Genomic DNA, 21,502 nt, shown 5'->3' with positions numbered 1-21,502 from the left:
AGGGAGAATTATGCAAAGACATGTGCTCGAGAAGCTACTGTACATTCTTTTCATGCGGAGAACGCCTACTGGTTCATATAAATTGCGCAGAAAAATCATTCGCACTCCTGATGGTTCCGGACACCTCTATCGATCCGCACCACCCATGCGATCCAAAAGCAAAAAGAATCCGGGAAAGATCACCGAGTATAGGAACTCGGTGACGGGGGCCCAGATTCGATCGTGCGATGAGCAGAGCGTCGGGAATGAAACCATACCACGACGCCATGACCGTTGCACTCGTACGTGGAAATGTTGAAGGGGGTTGATATCCGTGAGACGCGCTTGCGGAAAAGGGGTACTCGCACAAAGGGGTAGGACTTTAATGCAAACATGGAAACTTTTCCGTACTTCCCGGATACGATGTCGCTGCTTGCGGCGCAGGTGATCTTGTCGTCTCCGGGACTACGCTCCTCAACTCGGCAACGAATATTCAAAGTACTCTGCACTCTACCTTGCAAGTCGCCCGCGTTTGTATTCAACTTCACCGCAACATTCAACGGTACTTCCACCTTCATCCGGTGGTGGGATCGGAGTTCAAAATGAGATTGCCGCCCAATGTGAGATTGCCAGTCCCGCTGTTGATGTTTCCCGCGGCCCCGATGCCACCAACGCCCCGGTCTGGTGCCTTACGGCTTCAGTCGTGTCACCCTCAAGGTGCTATGGTGACAACGAGTCCGCTCCGACGTCCTAAAGTTGAACGCGTTGGCACCGTTGTTGTTCGCAGCCGTCGAATCGCCGTTCACCAAAACCTGGAGGCCGGTGGGATCCTTTACTGTTAAATTATGATGTCTGGGTATAAATTGTACTACAAAAAAACAAACAACGTTTACAGAGATGCTAGAGCGTCCATGCTGCCCATAAATGCAACGTCGCCATCCATGAGGCGCTCCGCTTCTGCGTTAGTTCCAGTGACCGACGAAACAACATTGGCTGTCCTTTGTCTTGCGAACCTTGTCCGCTGCCCACTCCCGAGAGGCTTTCTCGCCTTCTCCCGCTTTCGTTCAAGGTACTTTGCCGCGTCATCAGGGCGAAGAAGGCAGGTCTCGGTTAGGCGGTAGGCTATCCAATTTGGCGTCCAGCGGGGGGGCGGTACACCGGTGAACGGTGTGCCTGAAGCCCCCGAAGTTGCATGCGATAAGCTCGATGAATCCGGACCGGAGTCGGCGGCCGGTGAATAAATCGCGGCTGATTGAGCAAATGGTGTTGTTGAGGTAGCTACGATGTGGTCGCCTGTGCATTGTCTCAGGTAATATTTTGAGACCATGTAACCTCGAAATTTCTCACGCACAAATGCAACGGCTGGGTCCAGCGTGAAGAAAATCACTGCCATGATGGCGCCCTATACAAAACCTGCCAGTGAGCAACATGAGCGTAAAAGGACGAAGAAATCCGTATCAGCGACTCACCTGCGCTCCAGCTGTGAAATTCGCGATACAATAAACGACCGACATGGCATCGCCCTTGAGCGGGGCCAGGTCCGAGAGGATAGAAAACATCTGCGACACGAACGGAACAACCGAGTACCATTTGAGGCGGCTGACGACACGACGAATTGCCAGTTGCGTTTCGCCGAAGTTGTTGTGCTTCCCATTTGTGGCAAGACTCGGATTCTCCAGTGTACTGGTATCGCTTTTGAAGGGGCGGCTAACGCTTATGTAGAACAGGACCAGCGTCAGGAAGCAGAAGCCCGAGATCGCTACGACCCATCCATAGAGGGTGACCCATTCCCATATGCGAGCGCCCTCCTCCGTGTAGGTATCGTCGTCAACCGTGTACCAGCAGCACTCTCCACTAATAGTGTAGCCATAATAGCCCCTGGCCATACAAGCCGTCGGGAAGCCGATGGAGATCACAAAAGTCGCCCCATAATAAATGTATTCGTAGTAGCTCCGGTGGGGCTTCTTGAATACAAAAACGATAAGTAGGTTGACGGATATTGCTGCGGTCATCAGCAAAGACGCAAGCTGGAAGATGTTGTAGAGAAAGATCGACCATCCGCATAGTGAAATATCGGGTCCCGTTAAGGAAGGTGCAGTGGCTACTAAGTACCAAACAGCCGCCAATAGGTCCAAGAGCGAGCAGAACACAGCAATGCGCAGTGAGACTCGGTTTGCAACCTTAGGTTCGAACCGATGGATAAGCAGATATGTAATGATGACCAGGACACAAAGTCCTATGGAAAGCCCGCACTGGGTTGTTGTTAGAATCATATGTTCCTATACACCGATGAAGACCACACTTGAAGATCCAAACACTTACCCCTAAATATGATAATATAGTTGGCATGTAAACCGAAAAGTTTGCAGCAGCTTGATCTCCGTCGGCCGATGCATCAGGTAGTGTGGCATTGGCATCTGCCATCTTTGCTCACCCCACCAGCTCGTTCTTTGGCCCGAAGTGTATTTTTTGGCGGAAGGTTGGGCAGTCGACGACACAACGAGCAGCTGAATGGAAGTCGCCATTCCAGCGTAACCACTGGCACTGCTGTTTGGCGCACCGTGTTTATATGAGAAGAAATATTTAGCTTGATTTCCTTTTTTGTCATATTGCGGGATTGTTGCTCCACGAGTATTCGGGACAGAAGACGGAGCTCCAGACATGTCGCCAATCATTGGACTACCGATGTCAGGTTGCATTGTTTGCCGCGAGGTTCGTACCCAGGCATTCATCAAGCGTGGACCCACACCCAACGCCTGTACCGTGCTTTAACGGATGTCCGGCCGCATTGAATGCGGCGTTTTGGGCGCGAAAACCTTCTACTGGATTTTCATGCTTTTTCTGGACTGACGGGGTGCAGAACTTTACGAGCCTTTATACATAGCTTTGCCTCTCTAGTGCCTTACACAGCAGCAAATTTCTCGTTGAAGAATTCTACGAAGTTGGTGTTGTTTGAAAGCACATTTGCGATTCCCTGACGGCTCAATAAAGAGGTGATGTGGACTACCTTCCACACGGGTTGTTTAACTTATGTTCGTATACACTAACTACGAGGTTGTTAGGTATACTAGACGGACTGGGTTGTTCGCCGACGCTGTAGTAGTGCGCCAGAACTTCGCATGAAATCAGCAATATTTCGAACACCATTTCTACGCTTAGAATTATCGACGAACGGTAGATTCAATTTGACACAAAATAGCTCACGACCAGACTATTTACGCTCGAAATCTTATACGCATAACCTTCATACGACACTGTCAATACTGTCAAAATTTTCCACCAGTAAATGACGCACTCGCGTTCCCGACACTCCGACGATTGTACTGTATCTAAAACACCTGCCTTACCGAAACTTCGCTTCACATCGACGTAATGTCTTCGGATACGACTGACATGCGAAAAACGTAGGCAAAGATCTCACACATGAAAGCGCCCCCGACACGATTCTCCACCAACCGAAAGCTCTCATGACACCATGCGCTGTAGTAGTGCGCCTTAATCTGCGCATGAAATCAGCAATATTTCAAACACCATTTCTACGACTAGCACTTCCGGGGACGGATTTGGGGCACGCCACGGAATGACTTCCACAAACGACGTGACAGCGGCAACGAAAACGACGTGGAGGTACGGCTGGATTTAAATATGCTTGCACTAGCATTAGCGGCGGCCGGCGTGCGATCTCAGCAACCATCCTCGTCTTTTCAGCCTCCAAACGCACAACACCCGCGAACTCAAACTCATACGTACATCACCAACTATCGTCGGCTGGGCTGCCGGATCATCACCAGACGTGGCTCACATTGGCAGCGAATACGTCGTCCTCACGCCTTTGGGACAGATCTCGGGCCTGGCCGATCAGCTACGCGACGCAGGAGACTCTAGTCGGGCGCAGAAAACGCCCCTGTTCGTCAGCGAAAAATGGCAAGATGGCGAAAAGTCGGTTTATACCTTGAGCGGTGTTGCGATTGCGCTTTGATCGAGACGCGAACAGGCGAAATTTTGACGTGAAGTTCGGCTATGTATACTTTGGCCACACTATCATTGGGAAAGAGTCGTTCGTCAAGGCGAAAACAGTCCTGGCTACACGCAAGCTCATAGCTGATGGAGAACGACAACGGAAGTACCTCGTCGAATAAGGGGTACTAATACATCCTTTTAGTGCGCTGCCGTCAACGTGGGGGCCCGCCGCGCCTCTTCCCGAGACATCCTTTCAGGTCCACATGATCAACACGTTCTTCCAAGCACCGTTCCGCATCAATCGCGATAAATTGCATCGCTGCTTCCTCGACAACGGCTTTTACAGTCGCCTTGAGCCATACGATAACGCAGGTGTAAACCTGCGCTATCACTACAAAGAGGCGACCCGGGACGATCCGGAGAAACAGGGCAGATGCTCGGTGCAGAACAAACAAGCATGCACTTGCAAGGACATATCCGTATCGTGCTTTAACAGTGGCAAAATGAATGTCGCAGGTCTGGCCAATATGGAACAAGGGAACTTGATATATCGGTTCTTACAGGAGTTCTTCACCGCACATCGATCCGAGATCGAGGCGGCCACACAGGCGGTGGTATCTTCCTACAGATGAGATGGATGGACAGCTGTCGAAAAAAAAAGCCTTCCTGTGTGTTTTCAATATACACTGAACGATATCTGAGAACTTATGACTAACTGCGCGTACGTGTTCAAAACCGGAAAGCGTCAGGGAACCCAATGCGGGAAAGAAGCCGAGATTGGACCCCTCTGTCCGAGACATTTGGCCGCGGCGGTGCGCCCCGTCGCTTCGACAGCTCCACATTTCATTGATTCGATGGATGCACTGCAGTACAAGTTGGTCGCCTTGGAAACTTCCCATGTGTGGAAAGCAAACAGTCTTGGAGCCCGTTGTTACAGCGAGTTTGCGGGGGTTCGGAGGCAGTTCGGAGTGCGTGGGAGTCGCGTGAGCAAGCGCAGCGTAAATAATCACCGACGCCAAACCGCAGGCTCCACAGGGATGAAAAGTCACTTCAGCACAACCACAGGCGGTCTTTCAAATTCACAGCTCCCAACAGGCAACACAGTCGACCTACGGAACCAGGTCTCGCATCCATATATAAGCAACTCGGAGCCGCAGAGCACAACCGCAACTCGGACAGCAATCGCCATACGACAGAAGGCAAAAGAAACTGCGGCATTCCGTCAGTTCTCCCCTCCAAGTTTCGACGCAGGAAACGGTGGATATTCCCACGCCCGGCAGCAATAGGCACCTCATACCCAAAACCCTCACGTTTGAACACTCCACATACACTCCCGGACGGCTTGCGGGGTAGCCCCCAGTGTACGCCCGGTTATGAAGTTTGCTAAACAATACAGCGAGGCCTACCGAGACCTCCCGCCGGAGTGGCCGGCCTTTCAGTACAAGGCGTTGAAGAAGACTATTCGGAGTATCGTTAAAGGTATGGTGGGAGGACTGGAACTCAGGGAGCCTCGAGAACCTTTTGAACTCACTTGAGATCTCTATGCACCATTTTTTCGATGGGCAGAATTGGAGGAAAAGGGTATCTCGGTGGGAGACAATTCAAAAGGGACAGTGATATCGACTCCTTCGGGACCGCGGTTATGCACAGTCGAGTACTTTCTGGAAGGCAGCTCGGGAAACCTCGAGCCGTTCATAATCATCAACATTGCTGGGGACGACGAAGCTCATAATGCCGGTCTGAGTGTAGAAGCCAACCCCGACGCCCCCGTGCTTTCCTTATCGGATCAGAAGAAGGGTGTTCAGATAGAGGTTCAAGAGTCGGGGAAATCGAAAGCTGGGGGATCGAGGTCATTGCGGATCAAGATCCGATCAAAGTCACATATCTCCTTGAAGGGCCTGCTTTCAAAAACTGCAAAGGAGGATAAGGGCAAGCAGGCGGGTCAGTCGTTGTTTTCGCAAGCCGCCACCGCCGCCGCAGGGGCGGTTTCTGCCCCGGCTACCGACGGCGGCAGCAGCAGCAGCATTCCATCCCCAACGGAGGACATCATTCTGGACGTCGACGACATCATCTCCACCCCCCAAACTTCGTCATCAGCAGAAGACGCTGGCAACAACGTCCTCAAACTCTTCCTCGAAGCCGACCAACAATTCTTTTCCGACATCTCTTCCGCCGTCACCGAAATCACCGTCTTTGAAAATACCCAACGCTCAAATTTCAACGAAAACCTCGAAACCCTCTCCCGCTACCTCGCCAGCGCCTCCTCGCCCTACAGCAAAGACATGTACGCCTGGCGCACGCTCCTCTCCGCCTACCTCCAGTCCGAAATTTGGCTCGTCAACGGGGTCAAAGACCGGCCATTACCCTCCAGCAAACAACAGCTGTTAACCTTCGCCAAGATCGTGCAGGAGAACATGCGCCATCAGATGAAAGCCGAAGCGTCCATGAAGGCGCTGCGAGCATTTTTGGCGATCAATCATGAGATTCTTGCGTTGAGGACGTTTGAGGAGATCAATCATATGGCCGTGCGGAAGATTCTGAAGAAGCATGATAAGAGGACGCATTTGACCGCTAGCGAGGAGTTTAGTCGGTTCTCGCAGGGCCAGTCTTTCTTTATGGATAATATTGCACGGGCCCTTATTTTTTCCATTCAGGTATGGCATATCTACAATTATAGCTATGGACCCTCCGAATTTGGTGTGCTGATCAACGTTTCGAAATCGCAGGAACGACTGGTAACAGTGATCCCCCAACCCGACGACTACGCCTGCCCGATCTGCCAAGACGTGGCCTGGAAACCCATCCGTCTCACCTGCGGCCACGTCTTTTGCGTTCGGTGTCTCGTCAAGGCGCAGGTCCGGGAGGTCAAGAACTGCCCGGTGTGTCGGTCACATAACGCGATCGAGGACGCGACGCCCAACCAGCTCGGTGAGTCCTTTTATATTCATACCCCCTTTTTTCTTGACCAGAGGAACTGATTTAGGAAAACCGCGCCCCTCTTTTCCTGTTCCGTTAGACGTGGCAAGAATGAACCTCCTAAAACTCTACTTCCCCAAAGAAGTCAAACAAAAGGCCCTCGAGAACGGACGCGAGCGCGCCACCGAGGAGCTCGCTACCCTGTTTCCGAACGGGATACCACAGGCGCTCATGAGCAGCAGCCCATCCGCACCAACTGCGGCGGCAGCCACATCCAACCCCGTCCGCCCACGCACGGGTCGGCGGGGGTCGCAGCAGTCTGTTGCGTCCGTGTCGAGCGCTTCCGGGAATGGCACAGGGTGTGTCGTTATGTGAAGGGCATGCATGGACTCCTTAACCTTACGATCTCCGCGGCGTCGTATACCCCCCCCCCCCCCCCCCCCCCGGTTTATGCCCCGTTTGGTCCCAATACTTTACTACCCCTTAATGCAAGATAGCTGTATATAACCCTCCCTCCTCCCTCCCGAAAGCCCCCTCTCTCCTGCTCATCAAGAGGGATCCTCGGGAAAGCTGTTGTAAATAAAAATGTAAATATGGCGGCCACGAAATTGTGAGCCGTCGCGCCTCCCCAGTTAACACACACTTGTGCGAATGAACAGCAGGTGATGCCGAAGAACCCAGAACATCATATTTGAAGCGAATTGCCGCAAGAATATGAAATTAACAGGAGCCTTCCCCACTACCGTATGTACAACATGATCAGAACGCTTCTTTTAAACCAAAGCTTCGTAGGGAACGGGGGTGATCGTGGTGGGGGCGTTGTTCTTAGTCGAGACGTGGTGGGCCTTGACGGGTCCGACGGGCTGACGCTTCAGGTTGAAGGAAACTGTGGCAACATAAATGAGCCGATTGAATATACTCACGAACCTGTTCAAACCGGAAGTATATCCACTGTACGTACCACCCTTCTCCTTGGCCTCCTTCTTGGCAGCGGCGTTAGCCTTGACACGACGCAGGAAATCCAGACGGCAGTTCGAGTGCTTGATGTGCTCGACACGGATGTTGACACGCTTCTCGATGTACCTGTTGCCGACCTGCTTGTGGACGATGATGCCGACGGCGGACTTGGTAACGTTGTAGATGATGCCGGTCTTTCTGGAAATCGGCGAGACGGGTTCGATCAGAGAATTGTGTCGGCAGTCATCCCCCCAAGTTGTTCCCAGCAGTCCTCAGCCCCTCTCCCACTCCCTCCTCCATCCTCCAAGAAGCTTCCGAATCCATAGTCTGCTCTACTCAAATCGTCCGTAACTCCTCTAACTTCATCTAAATCTCCCCTTCCCACTCCAACCCCACATCCTCCATCCTCCACGCCCACACTCTGCTGTCCTGCCTAACACATACCCGTGGTAGAACTTGTGGGGCATACCCTTGTGAACGGCACCGTTAGCCTTGATGTCCACAATGTCGCCGACCTTGTAGGACTTCAGGTAGGTGGAAAGGGGGATGGAACCCTTTTCACGGAAGTTGCGAGAGAACAAGTGGCGGGTACGAGCCCGGAGACCTGTAGGAATTTACAAATACGCCGAGATCAGAGTTCGGCTTCAATTTGTGTGGTAGAACTTGACCCGAATTCGTCTCCTCCATAATTTTTCGCATATCTTCCGCAAGTACACTTTCCGGCGCCCTTTTCCTGGCTTTTTCGATTACTTACCGAAGGAGTGGGGCATGGTCGCTGTTCTGTAGATAGATAATCAACAATCAAAGTTAGTCCCAGGAATGCGAATGCCTCGACTGAAAAAGTTTGCCAGTGACGTCTCCGCCCAGGGCAAAATACTCACCTGTTGAGGAAGGACTAGCAACAGTTTAATTCGCAGCCGAGGTGGATCTCAGCTATTGGAATGCGTCGTTGGCGAAATGTTAAGCCCAAGCCGTTTCCGCCTTTCCCATTCCAGTTCGTCTGGGACGGTCACGTGCATGCTTGAATCGGTGTGGCGCCGAGTGGCGCAAAGGTGGCTTGCGTGCGCGTTACGTTTATGTCGGAGATTCGCCCCCTCGGAATCGTGAGCAGTGTGGCCATATTCTACCCTCTGATAAGAGAGCATTGATAGTGGGAATACCGTGAGAGAAACACGAAAACGCTATGTCTGCTATAACGGAAGGAAGGGTGCGGGAACCAGGTTTTAGCAATAAGATCACACCGGCCACCAGATCAATTGGGTTAGATGCCCCGGTTGGTGCATCGCAATGGAAGGCCAGCTCGGCGGATGCAGCCTCACAAAAGAAGAACACTGCACCCGCTGCGGAGCCCAGCATTCTGAGCCCGCCTGCACCCAAAGTGCATCTGCCTCCATTAGAATCCCAGCGGATACAGGTTGCTGTACGGGTCCGTCCACTCCCCAATCTGAAGCCCCATCGATCAGCGCGCCAGGTTTCGCAGTCATGCACAGGAACAAGGGGCCCCAAAACTCCAACATCACGCAGAGTGTCGACTGCGGCGTCAATTGCACCATCGCCATCTCCAACCCCATCGGTCCAACCGCCTGCACCCACCAATCCTTTGGCAAAAGAGCCATGCATCAGCATCGGGACATCACAGCCGGATTCCCTGGGAATAGCGGATCCGTCTGGGAGGCGTGGAAGTAAGGAATTTGCTTTCGACGCTGTGTTTGCAGATCAGGACGATACCACTTGTGTATATGAGAGGATGGTGAAGGGGTTGGTGGAAAAGTGTCTTGAGGGTTACAATGGATGCGTCTTCGCATATGTGAGTGGACGGAACTTTTAGCTGCAGAACTCTGTCTCAAGCATTGATCTTGGTCTCGTTTGTGCGATAGGGTCAAACCGCTAGTGGGAAGACATACACCATGGAGGGATACAAACCCACTCCATTAGATCCTCCTCCATCCGCACCCGAACAACGCGGAATCATGCTCCGGGTCGCTGCAGACATCGTGGACCACATCCGAAGAACCAACGAGGAGGAAGCCTCGAGCAAGTCGGAAGATGTCACCTCGTTTTGCGTCAAAGCGACGTATCTTGAGATCTACCAGGAGACTCTGACTGACTTGCTTTGCGATAAGGACGGGCAAGGTAGGCAGAAATCGCAGACTTCGCTCATTACTGTCGATCGTTCACCTAAACTGTATCTTGGTGTTTACTCAGCGGATCTTCGAATTCGCATGGATCCGGACTCGCTTTCCGGGCGTGAGCTGTATGTGCAGGGCCTGACAGAGCGTGAGGTTGTAGATATCGAGGACTACGTCCGGGTGGCACAAGTCGGGGCTAAAAGGCGCACAGGTATGCCTTCAACCATGTTGAAAATCGAAGGAAAACCGCAACTCCGCAACTCATATGTACTGCAACGCTAGTCGGGGAGACAAACATGAACGAAGCCTCATCACGCTCCCACGCCGTCTTCACGCTCATCATCGAGCAAATCCAACGAAGGCGAGGAGGCACCCTCCCAGAGGACATCGGCGCCCGCAAACGGTCGAAAATCCACCTTGTTGACTTGGCAGGATCAGAACGGGCGAAAGACACCGGCGCCGTTGGGACACGGTTAAAAGAAGGGGGCAGCATCAATCAGTCGCTGCTCAGCCTCGGGAATGTCATCTCCGCGCTCTCGGCGCCTACGCGAGCGAGTAACCACGTCTCGTACAGGGATAGCAAGTTGACGTACTTGTTATCCGACTCGCTGGGCGGAAATGCTTTGACGGTCATGATTGCATGTATAAGTCCGGCTGGAAGTTGCTATGAGGAGACGATGAGCACCCTTCGCTTTGCGGAAAGGGCGAAGAAGGTCAAGCTGCGGGCTACCGTCAACATCGATATGCAGTCTCTCAGGTATGTTTATGCCTTCGGTACGAAGACATGTTCATTGCCAAGCAAGTTCCGAAGCTAATGATCCGATTTCATAGAATCCTGGCTCTGGAATCCGAGATATCCCATCTCCGCTCTATGCTCGCTTCTTCCTTCACCGACCCCAGTTTCCATCCAACAAGCAAGAAGGATGCCGGCACGTCTATGCGGAGGTCCACCGGAGTCGACGCCGAAACATCGCCCATGGAGAATAAACGATCACCATGGGCAAAGCTCAAGATCGCTTTCAAAAAGGCTTATGCAAACGCCTCTGGGGCCCTGAAGGTGCGGCCGCCTTCACTGCCCGAGGTGCCCAATGTTGGGCGGCGTGTCAGCGAGTGGGCGAAAGGAGTGGCTCATATCAATCAAAAGGGGAAAGTGATACCTGTAGATTCGTCGTAATGTTTGGTATATGTTTGTTCCTTGTATCATACTTGTCGATCATGGCGTGTTAAAAAACGTATGCCGCATGTGCGAGCAAAATTCCCCGCTTATGAGCTCGGAAAGGGTCATCTTGAGACATTCACCTCCTGTTGTACGGCGAGTTCAGGTTGATAGAAGAACTAAAGGAAAAGTGGGCGACAAGCTTTACTATCCACGAATGTAATTTGACAGAGGATATTTCATACAGAGCGGATGTTCAGCATATGACAGCATTTCAAAGTTCCCATATCCAACCAAAGACGCAACGATTCTGACTCGTGCTGCAAATCCGAGCCTATAGTGTTTCCAAAAGCCAGAACAAATAACACCCTCCCTAGTCCACTAATGAGCCGCAACAGCCGCCTCACTATCAACTCTAACGCATGGCACATCGGGCCGAACGACCGAGTTGACCATCTCAGCAGCCTTGAGCAACAACCCGCGTGAAGCTTCCTCCAGATTGGCATTGGATGCGCTCACGGAGTTGGCAACGCTTTCGTCTAGCGAGGTGTAGTCGGGGTAGGCTGCAGCTAGCGTACGAGCTTGCTCGGCGGTGGCGGAGGCAACTGTGACGGGGGTCTCCCATAGAACGGTGTGGCCGTCGGCTACTTCGATGGTGATGCGCGCGATGTGGCTCACTTGGAAGGTACCTTATTTTGGGGAGAAAATAGCGTAGCAATGAGCACATTATTATGAGAACAGATTCCGAATCGAAATATAATCACAACATACCCCAGTTTCCAGAGGGGTTCACCTGCACCTCAGTGCTCGCCTTGCCGGTGGTGCCTCCAGTCGACATTCTCCGGTCGATTGAAGCTACGCCAGCCATCTTACTGCCCGGTGTCGGCAAAGCAGGCGCCAATGGCGGCAGCTGTAAGACAAACTCATGACCTTCCTTCAGGTTATCTCCATCCACCTCGAACGCCATGATCTCGATGCGTCCACCGCCTACGTCCCTATCAATGAGAACCTTGTCGGCAGCGCTCTTGCGACGCAGGTTAAGGTCGAACCCGCCTCGGCGCTGGAAGTTCTGTGCCCCAACGGGCGTCTGAGCAACCTGAAACGCCTGGATTTGGCCATCCTCCACAAGCTGGAAGGTCGCGCGGCGGATGAAAGGGACGGGATCCACGCGGCGGCTGCCGGCTGTATGGTTGAAGGCGGCTTGTGTGGTCGGGGAGGTCGCGAGGGTATGGGCACCGGCATCCTCGCGATTGCGGAGGGAGGCTTTCAGGAAGATTTTGGTGAATTCGTTGGGGGGGAACAGAACGGAGCCGAGAGTGATGGACCAGTCAAGCTCCTCTGTGCTGCCCTCCCAGGTCTCCGGCTTCGGTTCCAACAGCTGAGGAGAAATTGTGGATCAACAAATCATTCTATTATCTCCGTCTGGCCCACAAAGATAATGATATAACATACCTTTTTGACTTGTCCAACATCATAAAATGAAACGGGAACATCGTAGTCCAGAGTCAGCGACCGCGGTTCGAAAGCGTTCCTCAGCCCGTGAGGACGGCCGTGGATGGCAACATTCAAACGGTATCGAGAGAACGCCCTGTACCTGCAAGGGATGAGAAAGCCCTTAGGCACTTAGTTGGACTGCAGTATGAATGGCCCCAATTTGATACCATTAGGTTTCACGCTCGAACGCACCTTCCGCGCTCGACCTCTGAGCTTGGTGGAAGCCCTCGACCAAATTCGAAACGGAACGGCAAATCTACAACCTCGTTCTTCTTCAGAATCACTCCGTTGGCACCGTGACTGGTTTGGGGAACAAGCTCCAGGTCCTTGTTCTGCAAAATGCCAGAATATCAGGAAAACGCTTTCAACAGAGGACCACCAGCATAAATACTGTATGGCTCAATCCCCAGGTGTTTCAACAACGAATGTCGCCCATCGAAAACGTACCATATGAACGATCCCATTCCACTTCGCATCCCGACTACCAGAGCTCCCAAGCGCAGCCATCAGATTGCTCTCGCTCCTAGTGCCCACACTGGTGCCAGCTGACACATTCAACGCGATCTTGATGCTAGTTGCCGTGAACGACGCAGGGTGGTTCTCAGAGTCCGGAGCATCGTTGTTCTCCTCGCTCGGGTGAGAACCGGTCGAGAGACGGACGACGCCCTCGATGGCCCATGCTCCGACGTTGTTGAAGCCGGTTACGAGGGACGTGGCGGGCGCCAGTGGGTGGATGGAGATGTTGACCATCTTTGCTGGGGTATGCTATTGAATGCAGGTATTTCCAAGATTTTACAAGATGGTGCAGGTATGCACGAGGATTTCAGAGTAGTGTTCAGATACTATTGCTGTTGAAAGTGGAGGACAGGCAGGCATATGTGAACCGATTGGCTTTTCATGAAGTTATCACGAGTTCCGTGCCAGACCCCTCTTCCGACCATTACGTCACATGTGACAGCGCGTCCTCCTGTCAATAACTACCGCCAAACACAGGCCGAGCGCAACACCTTTAACTCTGCCTTTTATGCCAGCTACGCAAGAACTGCCGCAGCTTCTCCGTGGAATGACGGTGTCCGGATCGGACTGACCTTTACATGGCGAATAGACGGCATTGATCGGAGTTTTAACTCCTCAGACCCAGGAGTCGCATAACGACACTGGCCCTGCCAGCGTTATTTCTGAGCTTTATGAGATCCTTTATACCTCGGTTCACAGAAATGGAAGAGATGTCGACAAAGCTGAAAAAATAGGCTACGTAGTGTGCACGCCAATCCTTTGGCGGGGTCGGTGGTGAACACTACGTAGGAACAGAGCGAAGCGTGTGTTTTGCCTAGATTATTGAACTCAGCACTCATTCCCGCCATGGAAATGAAACCGAGAAGCACTCCAGCATGGAGTTTTGAAGCTGGCACGCACATGTCAGCGGCGGCCGTTGTATTCCGTCGAATGACCTGCCATCTCGCGCTTGTGGTGAAACTGCCTGCCTGCGTCAGTATGGGAAAAGCTATAGCCGTCAGTCGTCCGCATTTACCCCAGTGCTCCGTCGAAAGAATTGGTAGGATATCGGAGAATGTCATCGAGCCGCGCTCCGCGCACGCTCGGCCGCAGTCGCCGGCGACTCGCTGCTAATCCTGCAGTGCGAGTGCGAGCGAACCATGGACGCTGTCGTGGACCCAATCTCCGAGACAGGGTTAAAAACGAGGCTTTCTTTCACGATCCAGCAACAATTTATAGATTCGGTACTACAGTACTATCCCGCACCTACAGTACAACGTTAAATATAGTTGTGTCTGCTGTGTCTAGTTGCGAGGAAAAAATGAGGTAAAATTTGCGGCGCGTGAGCTAAGAGCCAACACCCACAGAGCACAAACGACACCGACAGGCCTCAAAGTTTGCAAGGGTCCAAGGAAAAACTGGAAGGTTGATGAACCAACGACCTTTTATTGCCAGCCCCCCTCTCATCAGACACTGCGGTCATTAGGACGAACTACTTTGCTTTCGGCGGAAAGTTTCGACAGCTATATAGAGCCCTAACCTCGCCATCCGCTAACCCTATTGCATTTCGACTTCCTTTCGCCATACTTACCACGACCATTTGCGGAATTCAGTTTTCGTGGGAAACTCAGCAGAATGACCGAACGACAACAGTACCCGTGCATTCTCAAGAGCGGACACTTACAGCTCAAGCGCTCGCCCCTTGCGCCTTCGAAGAAGTATGTCGTTCTGTGCGCCCCTTTGACCGTGGAGGACATGCACCTGGTGCTCTCCTCTGTTTTCAAGATCAACCCTACCAAGGGAATGGACGCTAAAGGCATGTTTTGCTTGGGCCATATCGCTTGCGCGGCCGTTAAGGGTAGGTTTCTGGGCAAGAGGTCATCGAGGCAGAACCCAGAATATTTGCTCATATTGTCCTTTCCCGTTTTCCCAGGCACCCCGTTGCTTATCGTACTGGACTCCAAAACGGCAACCGCTTCCCCAACTTTCGTACAGTTCTCCGACATTCAGTCGATCTCCGACGAGACCCAGCTCCGATCTGCCTGTAACTTTGCCATTCACTGCAATGTCAAGCCCTACGACTACCGCTTCAGCTGCTCTTCCTCGACGGACTATCAGGAGTGGAACCTGGCGTTTGGTCGCGCTATGCAGATTCTCACGGACCGCACTATGGGTGGGATGGCCGACGGCGAAGGGTCGCCATTGAACGGTTCTTTTCACTTTGAGCAGGCGCAGGCGCCGGCTCGTTACTCGTACGAAGAAGACATCAACCGTCACTCTTCTCCTGTACCTCCCAACAACTTTGGCACCAGCCCGTCCAACGAGTGGGCATCTTCACCGCCGTCTGTCGCTTCCTCTTCGACACAGCAGCGGAAGGCCAAGGTGCTTCCGGATTACATTGCTCCTCCTCCCACCATGTCTAGGACTTATACCCTTACTCCCTCCGCCCAATCGCCTGACGGGTCCTCCTCTGACTCGCCTCGGGCGTGAAGATTGAGTTTTCATATGAGCTTATTCGCCTTTTCCTTGTCCATGGCTTACTCTGCTATATTTGCCCACAAGATTTGTCGCGCTGGTCGCACACTATTACTAGCCATATATTACGATACATAGACTATTCCACAAATATATTTCCTTTGCCACATAGTTAGGAGAAGCACTCTTGGTCAGGACATTAGGCGGACGGGGCGCAGGGTTGTGGAGAGCTCGTGAGGTGTTCAAAAATGCATATTCATCAAGAATATAAAAGTATGCACAAGCAAAAGACGATCAATGAATTGAGAAGCCCAAAAAACTGCTAAGTTACAGTGTCGTCTTCGCTGGTAACTTGAATACGTTGCCTGGCACGAACATAAGCGATGGTCAGAACAAAGCGGCCGGTAGACAGCGGGCATCGACACACCCGGCCCTCACCTTGATTTCGTAACGAATATATGAAGAACGCAATAGATTCGTTCTCATTCACTTCCTGCGTATGAAAGTGTTTCGAGACCGTTTTGACGAGCTCTTCGTGCGTTTCTCGGTCGCGGTCTCTGGACGACTTTGTCCGCAGCTTGAACGTTCGCTTATACCGCTTTAGAATCTTATCATCGAACGTGGAGAAGTCGACCTGAGAGGAATCACATGCGCCGGCCCGTCAGTAACCAGTCTGCTGTGGTGTTTGTGGCTTTCACACCCATGCCCAAACGAGCCTCCTCGTGAACTCTGGCGCTCGCGAGCAGCACGCATCCATGAGACCCAACTCACATGCGACACATGCTCCTCGACCTTCTTAGCGTTCTTAGACGACGACGGCGCCGACTTTTTCTTTGTGTATTCCTTCTGGTATGCGTTTGTGGTGATATATGACGGTGCAGCCTGTATCGAGGCTGAATTGGCGACCCCGGCGGGGAGCGTTGTTGCAGAGTGGGTATCGGCCAGGGCGGCTCCGCTTTTCGGCTTGTGGTTCATGGTGGTGTTGCGTTGGTGGTGTAATGTCGAGGGGAAATTGGGTGTGAATTTGGGTGTGTTTGGTTCAACTTCGGTGGGGGTAAATTCTGGAGGGACGTGGCGTTCGAAAAGTTGAGCAGGACGAGGGCGAAGGTCGGACGTGGCACCAAGTGACTATTTTCGCAAGGTGGCAGAGCAAGTCTATTTCGCAATACCACCCACGACCGACGAAACCGGTTCCCACCATTAGTAATACAGGGACTACAGGGACCTAAAATAAAACCAACCTTGTTTGAGTTTGAGCTCACGACCACGAGCCATTCGCGTCCCCCGGGAATTCGTAGAGAACGCAACGTTTGAACATTACGATATCGGCGAAAGGATGAGCGGAGACGTACCGGAGAATGCACCCGAGAACTGTGTGGGGCCACAAAGCGAGCAGGCTGGGAAAGGTACGCCGGTCTCTTCCTAGTCGGAGTCGTGCGCGAAGCGTTAGTCATGGCGACGACTTCTAACATCACTCACCCGTTACAGCCGCCGCCTGCGAGGGATGTCCGAACCAGAATGCTTGCTCAACAGGACCGAAGGGGCCTGATCCAGGTGAGGGGATGAGAAAACAAGTTGCAGGCCTTCATTTTGCTGGAGCTCCATCACTGATGCTTGGAACGTTGTCAGCTCTTCCGCTTATAAATGAGCGAATGACTGGAGTGAAGCATAAGATATTGGTCCTCTCCGGCAAAGGCGGTGTCGGAAAGAGTACTTTCGCGACAAACTTGGCCTTTGCGCTATCATTCGATGAGAACGTTCAGGTAAGGCGAACGTGGATTGCACCCCAGGATCTATCCACTGCTAACCGCTCCAATCATCATATCAGGTCGGCCTAATGGACATTGACATCACAGGCCCATCACTTCCCAAAATGACGGGTTTAGAAGGAGAAACGATTCACCAGAGCAATTCGGGATGGTCCCCAGTCTACGTCACAGACAACCTCGGCGTCATGTCGGTGGGCTTCATGCTCTCCCATCCGGATGAGGCCGTTATCTGGCGAGGACCAAAGAAGAACGGGATGATCAAACAGTTCTTGAAGGATGTGGATTGGACAGGGAATGGCGATGGGACGAGCGGGCTGGATTACTTGGTGGTCGATACACCTCCAGGCACGTCCGATGAACATCTCTCTGCGGTGCAGTACCTGAAGGAGAGCGGGATCGATGGGGCCGTGTTGGTTACTACGCCGCAGGAAATGGCTTTGCAGGATGTGCGGAAGGAGATTGCGTTCTGCAGGAAGGTCGGCGTTAATATCATTGGGGTGGTGGAAAACATGGCTGGGTTCGTTTGTCCGAACTGTAAGGGCGAGTCGGTTATTTTTGCACCGAATACGGGAGGCGCGAGGAAGATGGCTGAGGAGACGAAGATCCCTTTTCTCGGTTCGATACCGCTGGACCCCAGGATAGGTGAGTCTTGGGCACATGTGTTGTTTCGAATTGGTGGCAAACTGACGCCGGTTTTGCAGCGAAATCCTGTGATCTCGGCGAGTCGTTCTTGGATCTGTACCAAGACTCACCAGCGTACAAGGCATATACGGATATCATTCAAAGTGAGTTCAATCTTGGGTCATTCTATCTGTCAAGGCATTCATGCTGATGTTTACTTTTTCCCCAGAAATTCGTGCACATGTAGGCGATACCACGCCCGTCGCCGCGAACGGAGCTTAATCCGCGTTCCCTATCATCATGCGTTGTATCCGAAGGCGTTTGCACTACCAATTCATCACTTGTTCCTATTTGCCCCTTCAGTACGTAGCTCCCAGCATTCTAGCTCGCCCTCACCATCTGTACATACCATAGCTTTCGATGAAGGGAGACGGACACAATCACATTAGAGCATGTTCCCCGCAAAAGTGCGGATTTTGGTCCAGCTAGGAGCGACCGAGAACCTTCTCACTCACACAAACTTGGCTGTAGATTTCTCAATAACAACCGATCGTGCTAGTGGTAGAAAACACCTCCTAGCAAAGTATCCCGAATCAGGTCCTCGCCTACGCATTCGTCTCTCAATGCCGTACTTTCATTCAAAATGTCAGAATATCTATAAGCTACCAAGCACCAAATCTACGCTTCTACATAATCTGCCCAAACGATTCCGGCCCGCCCAACACAGCAATGGGAACCTGTCCCAAGTCTAAATCTACCTTGCTCCTTCCTCTGCCCACACAAGCCCCATCAGTCCCACCAACTTGATTCCCAGCGGTAAACGCGGTGTGCGCTCGCCCCATAATAAGCGGCGTCCTCACCGTCTGCACCGTATTCGCCGCGGAAGTTTTCGGCCGCACGCGAGGGAACTGAGGGACGCGGATGGGTTTGCCGACGTTGTCGGAGGTTGTCCATTTGGGGTTGCGGGAGCGGTTGAGTACTGAGTGGATTTGGGATGTTGGGGCTGATGAGGTGGCGGTTGGGATGGCGACGTGGGCGGGGTGGGGTGGGGTGATGGGTGGGTCGGCGGGTTTAGGGGCTCGGGAGAGTTGGTCGGGTAGAATTTTCCGTTTTATGGGCGGGGCAGGTTCTGTTACTCGTGAGATTTCCTGAGAAAGAGCCACATCTGGTATCCCAGAATCCGCCAAATGTTCATCCAGACCCCCCTGCTCCACCGCATCCTCATGCTCATTCCAAATCAACAACCTAAGCAATGTCGTCGGATCCGTCGATTTCGCTCCTGCCCCATCCCCCTCCTTCGCCTGCTGCTCCTCTGTCCACGCCTCCCAATATTTCGGCCGGTTTGTTCCGCTCACGACTTCCTTCCGCATGCGCATGGTCGGCATGCATGGGATCGGGTCTCGGTACCCTGGAGCCAAGCTGGTTTTCGATCGGGATTTAGTACTGTTTCGTTTCGTGCTGGCAGATGCGAGTAATCGGCGGATGACCACCGGTTTCATGTCGGATGGTCCGCTCCTGCGTCTGCGTTTGCGTCTGTTTCCAGAGCTGCTGGCGCTTACAGTCTTCCATGGCGGTATGGATCCAGACATCGAGTCACGGTCTCCCCTCCCCGCCCCCTCCCCCGCTAACTTCTCCACCTGCCTCTCCAGCACGTCCACCCTTCGTTTCCACCGATCACACGCCCTACTCTCCTCCGCGACCACGTCAATGGACGTCCGAAGGGCCCGGTTGAGCTCGCTAATCCGCGAAAGCAAGAACTGGATATACTGCGCGGGCGACTGACATTGTGCGTTCGCGTGCTCTTTGTCTTCATACATCGGTCGCGCGGAGCCGGGGGTGGTTGGGCGGTGGAGGAGGTGTGGGAGGGCTCGTTTGGCGACGTAGCTGGTTGGGACCCCGTTGGGTGTGGCGGCGCGGGTTTGCTTGCGGATGTTTCCGTCGGTGGTTGCTGGGCGAGACGATGCGGCGGTGAGTCCGACGCCGAGACGGGTTGGTGGGTCGTATGGTTTTTTTCCGGCAAGCATGCTGGCGATGGCTTTGATAGCTTCTTTGGTCGTGAGGATCTGGACTGGAGGCCCAGCGGTCCGACCGCGGCCTTTCAGGACGGTTGATCGTCGGGCGAGGGAGTCTAGCTGTCGCGCGCTAAAGGATTGTGACCGCGCGGAGCCTGTGTGTTCGTTGATGGAGTCGAGGCTACGCAACTGGTCTCTGACTGATGCTGCACAAACTTGGGTTAGTCATTGTTTAAGGAAATGGGAAACTATCAACTTCGGCTTTACCGGTTGTGGGGCGCCCCGCGGCCTCCTCAGCAAAGAGAGCCTGGCCTTGTCCTGGTACCATTTCCGAAGTTGACTGAGCTGCCGCCTCAAGCGTTTCAGCACCAAAGACCGTAATCGAGGGTCTTCCAGAAGGCACATTGGCGCTCGCAACCGTATCAGCCAGTCGTTTACTCATAGCTTTCATAACTTTCACAATCATCGTCGAAGGCTGGGCCCGCGTCAATGTATCAACCAACGCAATCAGCTCCTGGTGAGACAGCTGATTCGGGTCCGCCTGCGGTGACGACATGCTCGCTCGATGGGACTGGGATGCCGACCGGCCCCTTTGAGGTTTCTCCGGTTCGACAGCGGCCGCTTTTCGCCTCGCTGCCATTTCTCGTATGATACGTGTGGAGGCGGCTTCTTCTTTTGCCGATACGTGGTTGACGGTGAGTTCTCCGCCTTGGCCGAAGAAGAACCCGCCGGAGGCGGAGTGTGGGCCGGAGTCCATGCCGGGTTCGTGGTCGGGTGGGGGTGGGGTGTCGACTTCGCCGGAGGGTCGGCGAGATGCTGGCATTCCGATGTGCCGTACAAAATGAACTGGAGAGATGTAGAGTCCTCGTGAGTCGAGTTCACCCCGACTCGGTGGTGCCAGAATCGCTTGCGCTGCTGAATTATCTAGTTGGGTCGCTGTAGACGAACTTAGCGCGCGGCGGAAAGAGCCGCTGCAAGCTGTAGTACCCAGATTTCTACTATCTACAGTGTGTATCAACTCTACGTATTCTAGGTTCACGTCACTACGTAACCAGGCAGATGAGACGAGGGTCTGCGTGATTATTCGGAGAATTCAAAATGCTCGCCGTCTGCGATATTTTAAGGACGGAGCTGACCTCCGACGCGCTGTCGAAATTGGTAACAATTGGCTCATCTCCTACCAGTCCACGACGGCCGAAACTCAAGTACGTACTGGACCGGCTATTCACTGCAAGTGGCTCAGCATATCCATCAGCCGACGTCGAAAACTTCCCAACTGGCACTACGACGGACAAGGGAATTCGGGGTATCCGACGCACCTTCTCAGCTGAAGTGCGGTAGACTCCCCCAACGTTCTCGTCCAGCGGTGCCTTAGAAAGAAGAAAGAGAACGAAGGTAATGTCCATCGAGTCGAAATGAAGTCCATCTCGTCCCCGAGAGCTGAACCGCCTCTACATTGCCGCTCCCAAGGAGGCGAGTTTCATGACAGTGACTCTAAATGATGCAGATGAGCAGCAACGAAACGCCACACCACCCCAA

The 21,502-nt window shown here is 53.0% G+C and overlaps 10 protein-coding genes across 10 annotated transcripts; 5 read left to right on the top strand and 5 right to left on the bottom strand.

Annotated features, from left to right (window-relative positions):
- Window positions 1-418: 418 nt before the first annotated feature.
- EV422DRAFT_544147 (uncharacterized protein) lies at window positions 419-2,609 on the bottom strand. Its single transcript, XM_053071371.1, has 3 exons — window positions 2,302-2,609; window positions 1,449-2,231; window positions 419-1,381 (listed from the first exon to the last, which is right to left on the bottom strand). The coding sequence occupies exons 1-3, from the start codon at window positions 2,401-2,403 to the stop codon at window positions 869-871; spliced, it is 1,398 nt and encodes a 465-aa protein (XP_052921798.1). The 5' UTR covers window positions 2,404-2,609; the 3' UTR covers window positions 419-868.
- Window positions 2,610-3,559: 950 nt separating this feature from the next.
- On the top strand, window positions 3,560-4,571 carry EV422DRAFT_571353 (uncharacterized protein; the record flags this gene model as incomplete). Its single annotated transcript, XM_053072984.1, has 3 exons — window positions 3,560-3,606; window positions 3,688-3,918; window positions 4,142-4,571. The coding sequence occupies 3 exons, from the start codon at window positions 3,560-3,562 to the stop codon at window positions 4,569-4,571; spliced, it is 708 nt and encodes a 235-aa protein (XP_052921797.1).
- Window positions 4,572-5,312: 741 nt separating this feature from the next.
- EV422DRAFT_571352 (SPX domain-containing protein) lies at window positions 5,313-7,230 on the top strand (the record flags this gene model as incomplete). The annotated part of the gene is made up of 4 exons (XM_053072983.1): window positions 5,313-5,418; window positions 5,506-6,593; window positions 6,666-6,867; window positions 6,956-7,230. 4 exons carry the CDS (start codon window positions 5,313-5,315, stop codon window positions 7,228-7,230), a joined length of 1,671 nt encoding a protein of 556 aa, XP_052921796.1.
- A 276-nt stretch (window positions 7,231-7,506) lies between these two features.
- EV422DRAFT_591189 (60S ribosomal protein L21-A) lies at window positions 7,507-8,807 on the bottom strand. Its single transcript, XM_053073533.1, has 5 exons — window positions 8,694-8,807; window positions 8,567-8,592; window positions 8,257-8,416; window positions 7,817-8,010; window positions 7,507-7,741 (listed from the first exon to the last, which is right to left on the bottom strand). The coding sequence occupies exons 2-5, from the start codon at window positions 8,580-8,582 to the stop codon at window positions 7,629-7,631; spliced, it is 483 nt and encodes a 160-aa protein (XP_052921795.1). The 5' UTR covers window positions 8,583-8,592; window positions 8,694-8,807; the 3' UTR covers window positions 7,507-7,628.
- A 66-nt stretch (window positions 8,808-8,873) lies between these two features.
- EV422DRAFT_544131 (P-loop containing nucleoside triphosphate hydrolase protein) lies at window positions 8,874-11,290 on the top strand. Its single transcript, XM_053071370.1, has 5 exons — window positions 8,874-9,619; window positions 9,690-9,945; window positions 10,018-10,152; window positions 10,224-10,698; window positions 10,773-11,290. The coding sequence occupies exons 1-5, from the start codon at window positions 8,996-8,998 to the stop codon at window positions 11,113-11,115; spliced, it is 1,833 nt and encodes a 610-aa protein (XP_052921794.1). The 5' UTR covers window positions 8,874-8,995; the 3' UTR covers window positions 11,116-11,290.
- A 154-nt stretch (window positions 11,291-11,444) lies between these two features.
- On the bottom strand, window positions 11,445-13,516 carry EV422DRAFT_271003 (uncharacterized protein). The gene is made up of 5 exons (XM_053065866.1): window positions 13,039-13,516; window positions 12,784-12,923; window positions 12,550-12,691; window positions 11,869-12,475; window positions 11,445-11,786 (listed from the first exon to the last, which is right to left on the bottom strand). Exons 1-5 carry the CDS (start codon window positions 13,339-13,341, stop codon window positions 11,479-11,481), a joined length of 1,500 nt encoding a protein of 499 aa, XP_052921793.1. The 5' UTR covers window positions 13,342-13,516; the 3' UTR covers window positions 11,445-11,478.
- A 916-nt stretch (window positions 13,517-14,432) lies between these two features.
- EV422DRAFT_623102 (uncharacterized protein) lies at window positions 14,433-15,695 on the top strand. Its single transcript, XM_053074210.1, has 2 exons — window positions 14,433-14,944; window positions 15,020-15,695. Exons 1-2 carry the CDS (start codon window positions 14,722-14,724, stop codon window positions 15,574-15,576), a joined length of 780 nt encoding a protein of 259 aa, XP_052921792.1. The 5' UTR covers window positions 14,433-14,721; the 3' UTR covers window positions 15,577-15,695.
- A 193-nt stretch (window positions 15,696-15,888) lies between these two features.
- Window positions 15,889-16,536, bottom strand: EV422DRAFT_571347 (uncharacterized protein; the record flags this gene model as incomplete). Its single annotated transcript, XM_053072982.1, has 3 exons — window positions 15,889-15,926; window positions 16,000-16,195; window positions 16,333-16,536. 3 exons carry the CDS (start codon window positions 16,534-16,536, stop codon window positions 15,889-15,891), a joined length of 438 nt encoding a protein of 145 aa, XP_052921791.1.
- Window positions 16,537-16,651: 115 nt separating this feature from the next.
- EV422DRAFT_270870 (nucleotide binding protein 1) lies at window positions 16,652-18,403 on the top strand. The gene is made up of 6 exons (XM_053065865.1): window positions 16,652-16,967; window positions 17,050-17,115; window positions 17,191-17,324; window positions 17,390-17,972; window positions 18,032-18,115; window positions 18,181-18,403. Exons 1-6 carry the CDS (start codon window positions 16,898-16,900, stop codon window positions 18,231-18,233), a joined length of 990 nt encoding a protein of 329 aa, XP_052921790.1. The 5' UTR covers window positions 16,652-16,897; the 3' UTR covers window positions 18,234-18,403.
- Window positions 18,404-18,567: 164 nt separating this feature from the next.
- Window positions 18,568-19,571, bottom strand: EV422DRAFT_544124 (uncharacterized protein). Its single transcript, XM_053071369.1, has one exon. It carries the CDS (start codon window positions 19,538-19,540, stop codon window positions 18,638-18,640), a length of 903 nt encoding a protein of 300 aa, XP_052921789.1. The 5' UTR covers window positions 19,541-19,571; the 3' UTR covers window positions 18,568-18,637.
- Between the last annotated feature and the right edge of the window lie 1,931 nt (window positions 19,572-21,502).

This window comes from Fimicolochytrium jonesii (assembly GCF_025526975.1).
Source record: "Fimicolochytrium jonesii strain JEL569 chromosome Unknown EV422scaffold_33, whole genome shotgun sequence".
Lineage (NCBI taxonomy): Eukaryota > Fungi > Chytridiomycota > Chytridiomycetes > Spizellomycetales > Powellomycetaceae > Fimicolochytrium > Fimicolochytrium jonesii.
The sequence above is the reverse complement of the archived record's forward strand: the minus strand, read 5'-3'. Positions and strand labels throughout refer to the sequence as shown.

Coding starts and splice junctions, on each gene's coding strand:
- EV422DRAFT_544147 (XM_053071371.1), bottom strand. CDS start 2,403: ATGGCAGATGCCAATGCCACACTACCTGATGCATCGGCCGACGGAGAT. Junction 2,232..2,301: donor CTATATTATCATATTTAGGG/GTAAGTGTTTGG, acceptor ACAACAACCCAG/TGCGGGCTTTCCATAGGACT. Junction 1,382..1,448: donor ATTTCACAGCTGGAGCGCAG/GTGAGTCGCTGA, acceptor GGTTTTGTATAG/GGCGCCATCATGGCAGTGAT.
- EV422DRAFT_591189 (XM_053073533.1), bottom strand. Junction 8,011..8,256: donor CCCCACAAGTTCTACCACGG/GTATGTGTTAGG, acceptor GCCGATTTCCAG/AAAGACCGGCATCATCTACA. Junction 7,742..7,816: donor GGAGGCCAAGGAGAAGGGTG/GTACGTACAGTG, acceptor ATGTTGCCACAG/TTTCCTTCAACCTGAAGCGT.
- EV422DRAFT_544131 (XM_053071370.1), top strand. CDS start 8,996: ATGTCTGCTATAACGGAAGGAAGGGTGCGGGAACCAGGTTTTAGCAAT. Junction 10,153..10,223: donor CGGGGCTAAAAGGCGCACAG/GTATGCCTTCAA, acceptor CTGCAACGCTAG/TCGGGGAGACAAACATGAAC. Junction 10,699..10,772: donor ATCGATATGCAGTCTCTCAG/GTATGTTTATGC, acceptor CCGATTTCATAG/AATCCTGGCTCTGGAATCCG.
- EV422DRAFT_271003 (XM_053065866.1), bottom strand. CDS start 13,341: ATGGTCAACATCTCCATCCACCCACTGGCGCCCGCCACGTCCCTCGTA. Junction 12,476..12,549: donor ATGTTGGACAAGTCAAAAAG/GTATGTTATATC, acceptor ATTTCTCCTCAG/CTGTTGGAACCGAAGCCGGA. Junction 11,787..11,868: donor GAACCCCTCTGGAAACTGGG/GTATGTTGTGAT, acceptor CCCCAAAATAAG/GTACCTTCCAAGTGAGCCAC.
- EV422DRAFT_623102 (XM_053074210.1), top strand. CDS start 14,722: ATGACCGAACGACAACAGTACCCGTGCATTCTCAAGAGCGGACACTTA. Junction 14,945..15,019: donor CGCTTGCGCGGCCGTTAAGG/GTAGGTTTCTGG, acceptor CCGTTTTCCCAG/GCACCCCGTTGCTTATCGTA.
- EV422DRAFT_270870 (XM_053065865.1), top strand. CDS start 16,898: ATGAGCGGAGACGTACCGGAGAATGCACCCGAGAACTGTGTGGGGCCA. Junction 17,116..17,190: donor ACCGAAGGGGCCTGATCCAG/GTGAGGGGATGA, acceptor GAACGTTGTCAG/CTCTTCCGCTTATAAATGAG. Junction 17,325..17,389: donor CATTCGATGAGAACGTTCAG/GTAAGGCGAACG, acceptor TCATCATATCAG/GTCGGCCTAATGGACATTGA.
- EV422DRAFT_544124 (XM_053071369.1), bottom strand. CDS start 19,540: ATGTCTGGATCCATACCGCCATGGAAGACTGTAAGCGCCAGCAGCTCT.